Source organism: Pristis pectinata, chromosome 1, assembly GCF_009764475.1.
Source record: "Pristis pectinata isolate sPriPec2 chromosome 1, sPriPec2.1.pri, whole genome shotgun sequence".
Taxonomy (NCBI): domain Eukaryota; kingdom Metazoa; phylum Chordata; class Chondrichthyes; order Rhinopristiformes; family Pristidae; genus Pristis; species Pristis pectinata.
The window spans coordinates 114,144,591-114,157,120 of NC_067405.1; the positions used below are offsets into that span (position 1 = coordinate 114,144,591).

Here is a 12,530-nt window from a genome sequence, read left to right on the forward strand (position 1 = left end):
TTCAGCTTAAAGTTCATAAAACACTTTAAAACATCTGTGGTATGATAATTGTTAGAAGTGAATCAAGACAGAACACTTCTGCACAAGGATTTCAAAATAAAATCAAATTTCTTTGCAGTTTCTAAGAAATACCTTAAGTCCAGCTTTTCAGTTAAGGAACAGTTTATAATGTTTACATATTAAGCAAAAGTTGTCTATTGAGTTGAAATATTAAAATTAGATTTTTTTGTCTTTGCCATTCTATAAGAGGTAAAAACTTGACATGTTTAGGAAAACTATAACGCAAAGATATCAATGATGAAAATGGAATTTAAATTATTGTAATGCAGTCATGATCATGTTCAGTGATCTGAAATATTAAACTTAAGCCCAAATAGAAGGTTAGTCTAACTATATTCATGCTAAACTGAAATGATTATTGAAACCATTCAAACAAACAGTAATAAACCCTTTACTCAATTAATTATGAAATTCAAGTTGAAACCGATATTAAAAAATGCATCTGTTTTTGGATGTGATTTCTTTTCATTCATAATGACTGTCATCTTTCAATGTTTACAAATAAATTTATTAAGACTGTTTGCATTTAGATAAGCTATTTTCCCTCTGAACACTGCTATATTTTGATTATCAGGGTAACTGATTGCTTAACACTAATACATACCTAAATTTACAAAGATTTTAATAAACTTGACTGTATGAATTTGGAAAAATATAATTCAAAAGCGTACAGATAATTTGAGCTCTAAAAAGGAAAAAAATGACCAGACAATTTCTTCTCAACAGTTACAAGAACTGCATAATGGCGTAATGTTAAAAAAAATCTGCAGATAACTTATTAATGAAATTCTAAGAGATTTTGTTTGCTTATGATTTCCAAATTCCAGGGACTATGAGAAAGATGCCAAATTGATTTGTGTGGAGAGAAGAGCTCTTGTATACAAGCCTTCCTTTAAATAAAGTTTCCAGTTTTCATTTGACCTGATTAAAAAGACTTTTGGATTTCTGGGGGTTTTGGGTTAATTCTGCAATCGCTCCTGAAACTACAAATTTAAATTTCTTAACAGTAATCAAAAATCAACAAATTGCAGATGCTGGAAATCTGAAATAGAAACAAAAGAATATTGTGAACACCAAGTCAGTAAAGAGAAACACAGTTAACATTTCAGATCAAAGACCCTTCATCAAAACTGGGAAAGAGAAAACAGGTTAGTTTTCAGTTGCAAAGAGGGTAGGGGAGCAGCAGATAGACAAAGGGAATATCTCTGATTGAGCAAAGCCTTGGTGGCACAGTTGATACCAATGTTTACTAAGCCATTTGGTCTCCACTTGAGGATAGGTTAGTCCACAGACTCCCACTATACTTCCTCCCACCCTAATTCCTGCAAGGACTCCATTCCATTCTCACAGTTCTTCCAACTCTGTTGTAACTGCTCTGGTGATGAGACTTTCTCCAAGATACCTGCCTTTTCCTTAACTGAGGCTTCCTCTCCACTACTGTTGACAGAACCCACAACTACAGCTACTTTCCCCCCAACACCCGCTTCTCCTACCAAAGCAAAGATGGGGTTCACTGGTCCTCACCTTCTTTTCTACTAGCATTGGCATTCAAGGATCATCCTTCACAATTTCAACCAATTTTAATGTGATTCCACTACTGGATACATCTTCCTCTCCTTTTGGCATTGCCATCCGTCATTTCCCAACTCATTGGTACACTTATCCATCTCCCCAAAACACTCCTCTTCTTGTGGCATTTTCTCATGCACTGCAGGAAATACAACTACTTTTTAAAACTGTGTCCCTTCACACTATAGGGTCCAAACTGCCCTGCCAACTGATGCAGTAATTCAGTCATACTTCTTCCAATCTACTTCAATGCTCAGAATGTGGCATCCTCGACACTGGAGAAACAAAACAGGTGAAACCCCAAGCTTCCAATTTCCTGTCACTTCAATTCTCCATCCCATGCCCACTCTGACCTGTCTGTGGCCTCCTAAACTTTTTCAATAAAACCCAACGCAAGTTTGAGGAAAGCATCATATCTACTGCCCAGGAATGCCGCAGCCTTTGGGACTCAATGTCAAATTCAAGGAATTTGCCTTTTCCTCTTCGTAACAGAACTGGCCAGTGCTGCTGTAGGGTTATCTATCCATAATATTAACTTGGTTATTTTCCTCTCCACAAACACCACCTGATCTCCCAGGCATTTCTAGCATGCTCTGTTTTGACTTAAATTTCACCAACAGCTTTTACATGTCCCTTTGTTTGCTTTGTCTTTGTAAAGAGACAATACCACAATGCTTTTGTAATATACTATTACTAATTAGATGACATTAGGTGAAAGGAAGACACTGCTTTTGATTACTTATAAATACCTTGTATGTTTTAACTAGCTTTAGTTTAGGATTTTTAAAAATTTTTCAATTTGTCACCTCGTCGACCATACAACCCTGTTTGGTGCAGGACAGCAAAATAAGCCTTCTGCTTCTGTACCAGGTAAGCATGGGCATTGGATTACTGTGGGCATGGGGGAGTCATAGGCAATGATTCCAGGTTGGGAGGAATTAGGCCAGCACAATTCAACCTAATAAATTAAAAGCCAAGCATATCATAAGCTTGCATTAAGCAGTCATTGCCTTTCTTTTATGTAGGTAGACACAAGGCAATGTAGATGCTGATACTCTGCTCACTGAATGAGCTTTTCAAATAAATAAACTCTAATCGCATAAAATTCAAAAAGTTTTAAACATGTGCTTTTATTGGTGTTGCATCAGCTTAAAGCCAACTCCAATTACTGTGGATCAAAGTATCATTTTCAATAGCAACATACCACTTTTCAAAATAATCTTCCTCCAATGCAATAAACAGTCAAAATTCAATTGAGCAATGTTTACATGAACTAAAGGAATTAGTAAAAAAAATTGAACTACTAATATGCAGTGAACACCAGACTAGGTATTTTCATTACAACTAGTAAATTCAATGCAAGAGTTTTAAATCATGATAATTAATGAGAATAGGACACCTGCATTTCCCAATACTCATTAGATATATATAGGAATAAGCACAAATATCAAATCCTTAAGTACAAAACAAGAGAGACCAAAATTGTCTGAAGTGAGAATTATCTGCCTCAAATAATTTACACTACATGATAACGGTAGCACTGTCGCCAGAGTTTCAGAAGGTTGTGGGGTCAAGAACTATTATAGACTGCATCCCATCATCCAGGCTTGCACTTTACTGCAGAAGGTGCACTAAAGAGACAAAACCAAGTCCATTGTCACATTATATGACCACCCGAGGCAAGTGGCTTGAAATTTGCAGTTATAATGATGACAGAACTATCAGCATTTGTGAGCAATACAACACAAAACTGAGAAGGCACTATTTATCAACATACTTTATTGGCAATTTAGGCATCATTTATCACTCAATCAACTTTCATTATGGAGCTTGCGGCATGGGTACCTTTCCTCAGCTTTGGGTAGTTTTAGGAAAGGAATATTTGAATTTGAATTTGTAGAGAGTTATGAAGCAACGGCAATTATCAAATGACCCTGCAAAGGACATCTTTCTAGAAAGATCTAGCCATCTATGGTAAGAACCTGCAATTTTCTTTTTTTGTTAAGATTCGGGGTCAATTCCAGCAGATCCCAGGTTTCCAATGGCAATAATGATATCAAACTGCCAATCACATTAAAATAATTCTCAGATAAAACAGGAAGGAAATTTTATTCCAACTTTTAAACAATTTACAGAGTGCTAAATATAATTGGAATATATACACACACACACGTTGAAGCTGAAATATATATTTTTTTAAACATCTTTTGAATTAAGTGTGCAAGGGAATGACAATATTCATACAAAAATCTGCCAAGAGTTTAACACTCAATACAAATGAAAAATTTATTTAACCTCAGGCAACAAAGTCCACAATTTTCATTGTTAGTGTGAAATTATATTGCAAATACCTTTAGTTCACACTAATTTCAGCAATTTCCCTTCATTTAGTTGGAAATGGCTTCAAACAGAACAGCCCAACTTGGAAGTGCCAAAGTTGCTCTGAGAGCAGAAATGAAAGCATGGAAAACCTAAAGTTGCTGTCAGTTAAACAACATAATGACAAAAAAAAAGATAATATTTGCAGTTTTATAGTCATTCCAACCATCAGAGATTGAAGAGTTAAAATTATGAAGACAGGTGGCATAGACTTGGCATTATTTGCCTCGAATATAGAAGGCTGAGGGCTAAGCTATGCAAGTTTCAATTCATGAGGAGTTTGATTGGGTAAATACACAGATGAATGATTTTCTTTTGGTGCACAACTCCAGAACCAGAAAGCATAAATCTTACATAATGGTCCAGGCCATTACTATCATTTTTTTAAAAAAGCAATGGAAATATAGAACTCTCTTGCCAAAGACTATGGACATTTGTCTAATTGATGATTACAATGGAACACAAGACGATTACACTAGGGATGAGTATCAAAAGATATAAAGCTTTAATGTAGCCAAAAGAAAATAAAAGGAGCAGAGAATTTTCATTTTGCTTGTTCTTGTGCAGTGTAAAAAGTGACCTGAAACTTGTTGCCTACAATTGTGATGGAAATAGAGGGGTCAGGTTTAGGCTAAGGGGTAAGATGTTTAGTGGGGATCCAAGGATGAACTTTTTGCACTGATGGTTGTTGGAATCTGTAACACACTGCCTAAGTGGGTGCTGGAGGCAGGTACTCCCACAACATTTAAGTATCTACATAAACACTTGAAATCACTGAGGCACAGAAGATTACAGACCAAGTGTTGGTAAATGGGATTTGTACCGATAGGGTTCCTGATGGTTGGCATTAACACAGTGGGCCAAAGGGCCTGTTTCAATGCTTGATGATTGTAGGAAACTGAAAAGGCATTTCAGCAAAATAATTTACAGAAATAGAGAACGGCATTGACTAAATTGCTCTGAAAAGAACTAGCATGAACTCCATGAGCCAAATGGTCTCTCTGCACCCCAATGACCATTGCTGAAATTGTACAACTTTAACTATCAATTCAATACTAAATAAGCATCATCACCCCAAATTAGTTCCATTATCCTCCATCCTTTCAGAGCTGCTTGAGGCTCTAATTATATCCCAAATTGATTTGCTATTTTGTAAGCAGTCCCTTCTGCCACATACTGTTATACTTTGCTACTGAAAAATTAGGGTTGTACCTCTTATTTTTCAGGTTGCCACAAAGTTTTTATAGTTTGCTGTAAATATTTTAAGTTTTAAAAACTGAACACTGTACTCAAATCTGAATATTCTCTGAGTAAAAACACGTTTGTGCTTAATTGCATAGCACCAAGTGTCCCCTTTTCCATATGAAGTACAATCCAATTCACTTCTGGATAGAACAGGAAAAATGTACGAAGTAGCAATTTGTAATCTTTCATGGCAGGGTTCCACCCTCTCAGTGTAGCTTGCAAATCAAAGTTCATGAATACAGGGATCACTGGTAACAAATGCAACATCCATTTGGGCCTCTGTTTCAACGATAAACTTTCAGGATATTTTATCTTTTACATGAAACTATGCATTAGTCATAGAAGAAGAATCCAATAGAAGCACTTAGCTGAGTACCTCATAGATTGTTCCACCCATACTCTATACTAAATTTCTTTGATTCCAATTTGATCCAGCCACCGATGCATTTTTGGGATTTGATTATCAAGTGCTTTTCCTGTATTCTTGACACTGCTATATCCTAAATCAAAGTACAACCACTAAAATATTCTAAATCTACCTTCCCATCCCCCAATATGATCTCAGATTCACAGACCAGAGTGCATGCTGAATGCACACATAAATATCCTAGCAGCAGAGCATAGTACTGGGGGCTATCAGCAAATGGCAGTACAGACAGCTGCCAAGTCTTGCAGGCTCCGTGCTCTAATATGGAACAGCTGGAAGAGGACTGTGCATTCTTTTCTCTGAGTAAACACTAAGGGCTCTGTTCAGTATCCGACTGCAATCAAGCTTAAAGATTTCCACCAATCAGTGAACACAGATTTCTATTACTTTTCCCCAATACACCCTTTGTATTCCTAGAGAAAAAAAAACTTAAGATACACATAATTTGATCTGGTGCTGCAACTTTTCAGCAATTTTAAACAATTACAGGGATGGAATTTTTTCCAGGTTCCAATGTTACACAAGTCAATCACAGAGTAGAGCAAAACATAAGGATTTTCATTCTTCATACACCTTTTCCAGTTGAAGCTTCTACAAGTATAATGATGCACCTCTCTCCAAACATGGTCTGCATACTAAATTTTCATTTTTTTCCTGAATGACAAGGGCCTTTCATTTGATGTTTTATTTTTAAAACAGAAGTCGACTCAGAAATTACCTCAACTCTTGGATTAAAAGGGATCTTTTCCTAAAGATAGTCCCAGTAGTGATTTAAACACCCACCTTTTACGTTGACGGCTAAATAAAAGATAAAACTGTAATACATTTAAATTGAAAAATTGTTAATATATTTAATCAGTTTCTGGATTTGTTGCGATATAGGAAAAAGGTACATCTAACTATTGGAATCAGAAAAGAAACCAAGCGATGTTGTCCAGAAAGCACAGGATACCCAGACTCTACGTGACATGACTGGATTATTGCACAGGAAATTGCAGAACAAGACGCATCAAAGCGTTTTACTCTTTACGTTGATACGGTGCTGCTTGTACACCGCTATTAAATTTACCAATTGTCAATTATAAGGCTATAAACCACATTTGGATATCGGATTACTATTTTACATACCACAAATAAAGAGATAAGGAAACAATACACACAAAAAAAACAATATTGGTTGCATTAAACTTACCGGCATCATTTGCCTCTCCCTCGAGAATGTGAAGCTCGGTGCAATCGGACAAAGAATGCTCTAGACAAATCTGAAGGAAACGAGCCTGGGTCCGGCTCACTCGTTTCAACAAGGACAACAAAGCTACAGTTTGTTCACATTCATTCCAACCTTTAAACCATCCTGCCAGAACGCCGACTTGATCTCGAAACATCATGATTAAGAATCTCAGCACTTTGCTGGCTTATTTCGTTGGGATTCTTCGACACAAGTCACCCCCTCACAAAAATAAAATCAAGCTCTGAAGCACGTAGAGGAGGAGTTGTCACATTTTTGTGTGTGGATCCAGTTGCGATTTTTTTCCTTTTCTGTAGAATAACGTCACTGTTGACACGTTCCCTCTTCCTCCAAGGAAATTTGTGGGACAAAAATCTAGTAGACACTAGAAGTACATCACCTGTCCGAATTAGCAAATCTTTGGCTCTAGATCCCCTTTCCTCGCAATGTCAATTTTACTCCTCAGCGCCTACATTTCCATGCATGGCCAAAACTGGAAGGGAATTTTTTAAAAAAAGACAGCCGTTTAATTTTAACCATCATTAGATTATAAATCATTCAAACTTTACACTGCACTGGTCTTGCAGCAACTAGTCATTAAAATTATAATGCAGCAATCCTTTCCGGTTTACAATGAAGCAAAGCGATAACAAATGGTTCCGAAACGAAAAGATATTAAAAGGTCTGAAATGACTTCTTTTGAGAGACTGGAAGTAACAGCCAGTCAGTACACGATGTTTAAGTATCTCCGAAACCAATGCAAAGCAACGGAATTTTTCTAGGTTTAGGCCCAATTCAGATTGACTGAGACCAAAATAAACTATCCACCCAGACCTCAAATACGCGAACGTCTGCAGCCGTCGCCTTGGACCTTAAAACATGTTAATATTAACACTGCGGAAACTCAGCAACTCCACAGGCGGTTGCACGAGAGAGCTGGAACAGTTTCATTAACAAACAGGCGAGTTTCAAAATTCAGTTCATTTTGACGCGATGGATGTTCCCCAAACCGTTAGAAAAGTTAACTCCAAACTAGGACTCAAAGAATATCTGCGGTTCAGTCATTTAAAAAAAAGCCTTTTAATCCCAAACGTTAACACCCTCCCCCCTCCTCTAAAAATAACATGAAAGGCGCAGCATGTGTTAAGATTATTAATCAATGTGACTCAAAACTCCTCCCGGCTACAGCTGCAACGGCCGCCACACTTTGAGCTCTCCCGTCGCTTTGCTCACCAACCTCGGCACAGTTAGCTCAGGCCCCGGCCCTGATTCTATTGGCCGCTGCTCCGTGGGGGCAATGACGGCAGTCGCCGACTCCACAGCCGAATGTATTTTTAGCCACGTCCCGACGCCGGTGCTGGCCGCCGAGCGCTCGCACACAGCGTTACGTCATGGGCCGGCCAGGGAGAGAGAGAGAGAGAGAGAGAGGGAGGCCGCGGCCCGGGGGTAATTCGCACTGAGCCAAGCGACGCGGCGCACGGCGAGCCGCGCACTCCCCGCTCCACGTCCCGTTGCTAAGCGCTCACCAAACACCACGCGTGCGCGAGAGAGGTCGGGTTTTTAAACAAGAAGCGAAGATGAAGTCTTAAGTCATGTGTAGTTTTTATATATAAACCCCGCCGCTTCGTCCCGGAGGCGTACAGACAACGGGACCCGTTCACATGAAAGGTGGGAGGCCGTGACCCACTGCCTCCTAGTCCCCCGGTGCCTCACGTCAGCGGCGCCCTCACTGTTTACATAATCGTGAAGAGCGCGGCCTGCCGGTTGCCTGCGCCGTCCCCGAGCGAAGGGGGCGCACCGCTCGTGTCACGTGATCGCTGTCACTTGTCGGGTGCGATTGCCCCTTCCCAAGTGGCAGCATCGCCCTTGGGGCTGTACAGTGCACTTCAAAACAGAAGAAATCAAAAATACAAATTAACACCCCCACCTTCTGATCATAATTTAATAAGTTTAATACAGTGTACAATTCTTTCTGGGCTAGCCCTTCGTTTTCATTTTAACATTCCCAAAAATTTCGTATAATACAAGCTTTAGTCAAATAATTAAAATACTTAGAAGCTAAACAAGGTAGCTAACACTCCACCACCGATTAAATCCGTTATTAGACCAGATAGCATAACATTCCATAAACATCTAATTCTATTGGTCATGATAAATTTTCAGTGTGAAGATGAAGTGAATAATTTTACATTGTGAGCAGAATACAATTAAGCAATTCAGCCTGGACACGTTATGAATCTTATTCATTTTAAATTTCTTAATATTCTGAGAAAACTTCACAGACCATTAGCCATCCTTTATTGCGACAACCTCCAAATGTTAAAACTGTCTTTCTTCTTTCATAGTTTTAACCTTCTACCACAGTAATTTTTCATTAGTAAATACACAATTTTTGCAAGTAATAAATAGCAGACTTTGTTTATAGGTTTCAGTGTAGTATCCCATCTTTTTGATTTAATTTATCTACAAATAAGTTTGTGCGACAACATATTTTGTCAACAAGCACAGAAAGTAATAATTACTTGATGTGGACCAAGGATAAGCTTAGAACTGTAGACATTTTTGACACAAAAGCAGGCATCTCAATGACAACTGTCATAAAGAGCTACAAAGTTTACCCCATTTTCCAACAAAGACCCATCAAGTCCTCATCTGGTTTTGGGCCAAATATCTGTCTCAACCAGACAGAGTTCCAACCTCTTCCCTGGTGTACTGGGGGAAAATGAGAAAATTCTACAATTTTTCTTGATTCCTTGTACCTTTTAGGGTTAAATTTAAGCTTCTGCTCATTGACTTTACTGTGAGGGCAAACAGGCTGGCTTTTTGTTATTCACCCCATGTAAGCCTATTATAAATTTTAATTTACCTTGACTTAAATATGCTGTTAGCTTCCTCTGCTGAAATAACCCTGAACCTGCCCTTCCCCATGACTAAATTTCTACAATACTGCCAGCAACATCCTCAAATTTCCACTGAACTCTTACCAATGCTTTCATATTTTCAAAGCATAAACAGAAGCACAAGTCAGTTTTGCAGCCCCTCTCATCTGCTGCGCCACTCAAAATGATCATGGTTGATTCCGTATATCTTGTTCACTTTGCTGTCCCCATATCCTCTGACTTACTTCATGTCTCAGCCTTGAATATACTTGAGTGAGCATCAATAATCCTCCAGGTTTACACAGTTAATCCAAGAAGAATGAATGAGTTATATTAGATGGTCAGGTGAATTGCATGTATGTGCATTATTTTCCAAGAATTGAATTTGGACCACTACTGTAGATACATTCACTTACTGGTTTGGATTTTGTACATGTGCAATTCACCTTTTTTATTATAATCAGAACATAGAATTTTGCAGGGAGTTTCAATGCATAGGTTCCCTTTTATCTAAAATATCGACAACTTTTAAAATTGTTTTTAAATACATGTTATCATTCATTGATGGCTGCAAAATGTGTAGGTTATTAGTATATTTGAGCCAAAAGTGACGCAGAGAGATAGTTGGAATGCAAAAGAGATGAGATAAGATATCTTCATTAGTCACATGTACATCGAAACACACAGTGAAATGCATCTTTTGCGTGGAATATTCTGGGGGCAGCCCGCAGGTGTTGCCACGCTTCCGGCGCCAACATAGCATGCCCACAACTTCCATTTCCATTGAAGTGAGAAAGACAAGCAGTCATGTCAGTAAAAGAACAGGGAAAACTGCCCAAGCAGAATTGGACACCGAGCATATGGAGTGGATGCCAGAAATGAGAATCAAAAAAGGACAGGAAAATGTCTAACGGCAACAGCTTGTAATTATACAACACTTTTGATGTAGAAAAATAACCAAGGATTTTAAGAGACCTGGTCTCCAATCTTCTTCCTCCTCTGCAAATCAAACCATATTTTCACCCTAAAATTTCCTTGCTCTGATGCAAAGTCAATCCAAAACATTCTCAGCTTCTCCTTCCACAGATGTTGCCCGACTTGAGGAGTTCAAGCATTTTTCATTTTACTTTGTATTTTCAGCATCTGTAGTATTTTGCTCTTGCCTCAACAAACAAACAGGAGGCCAAAATACAAATCAGTACGTACAATAAAACCTTTAAACAAGTCAGACTTTAAGAATTTTCTTGAGGGGGGTGTTGGGACAGTTTGGGTTTTTAGAGAGAATTCCTGAAAGCCCAGATAGTGAATGTGTCAACACCAATCATTGAAATAAAGGGTGGGGAGTTTACACAAGTTTCAGAGAAGCAGGGTGGTGGTTGCAGTAAGTTATAGAGATACAGAAAGGCAGAGCATTGAAGAGTTTCAAGCAGAGATAAATTTTAAGTTGGTGTTATTCAGAGACCAAGAACTAACATGGACCAGAAGGTCTAAAGTGATAAACCGACAGATTACAAGCAGCAGCTTTGGATGATCTAATGTTTACAAAGACCAGAAGGTGGGAGGGTAGTTAGTGGAGTATTGAGGTACTTGATTGAAAGACATAGATGAGGGTTTCAGTTGCAGGTGAACTGATGCAATGGGCGTAGGTAGGGCTTCTAATGGAGATGGAAGTAGACAGTCTTTGTGGAGCACTTCTTATAAACTCAACTCCAGATTGAGCAGAAGGACATGGATGAAAACTGGTTTAATTTAAGCCATATCTGGGGAGAAAAAAAAACTGCCTATAAAAGTTTGTGCCATGGGTCAAAGATGACAACTTTTGTCTTCCTGATGTACAACTTAAGGAAATAATTTATCCAAGAATAACAGTGATGCAGAGTAGCAGTAGAAGTTAGGAATGGTGCAAAACTGGGTTAAGAGATTAGCAGACATGTCAAAGCATTTCCTTGGGTGTATGGCAAAGTTCAAACTCTCCAAGTGCTCACAATAATGTTTCAAAGACAACCAAAATAAACTCCTAAATTTAAATAAAACACAATTTGACCATCCAATTTAAACCTTTTTTAAAAAAAAACTTCAGTTTCTTCAAATATGTTGTTGCTTTTCTCCTTTACTACACGACAGATAACATTGTCATATGGTGCAGCCAGGAGGCAACATGCAGGTAAAAAGACAACCAGGACAAGTCTCTTGTACCATTCTGAGCCTGTAGATAGAGGGGAAAGAGAAACCAGAGTAAAATACAGAAGTGACATTTTTACTTCTTGAGTGAGGGATGGGAGTTATGGGGGTGGTAGGAAGAGGAAAGTTGCAGAACCCACAAGACACTTAATATTGATTTTTTTTTGTTCTTCATTCTTGCAAGCATGAAGAGGACAGAAGATTAAGTGGATAGCTGGATCAAAGTAGCTGAGCTGTTTTGCTCGAGACATTTTCGCAAGCAGAAATTTGTATTACAATTGAGACGTCTGAACTACTGTTTCATGCATGGATCTCAAAATCAGAAATGTTAAATTTATATAGGACATGTTAAATTGCCCAAAGTTCTGTGAAATTCTGGTTTCCAGAGTATTAAACAAAGATATAGGACTGTAAGATTATGGTCTGAAGAAGATTTACAAAGATGATACCAGAAATAACTGCAATAAAACTCTGATAATAATTGAGACATGTCAATAACACTATAAACATGTTATGCTTACCACAATTCATACTGTGCTAGACCTTTGATCAACTTTGCTAA

The 12,530-nt window shown here is 38.2% G+C and overlaps 1 protein-coding gene across 1 annotated transcript in view; it reads right to left on the reverse strand.

The window, feature by feature from the left end:
• Nucleotides 1-8,664, reverse strand: part of samd4a (sterile alpha motif domain containing 4A) — a 128,794-nt gene extending 120,130 nt beyond the window's left edge. Inside the window, exons 1-2 of the mRNA XM_052026487.1 lie at nucleotides 8,146-8,664; nucleotides 6,873-7,401 (exon numbers count right to left, since the gene is read on the reverse strand). Coding sequence (XP_051882447.1) covers nucleotides 6,873-7,068 — 196 coding nt within the window. The 5' untranslated portion in view covers nucleotides 7,069-7,401; nucleotides 8,146-8,664. The remainder of the gene's footprint in view (nucleotides 1-6,872; nucleotides 7,402-8,145) is intronic.
• Nucleotides 8,665-12,530: the final 3,866 nt, after the last annotated feature.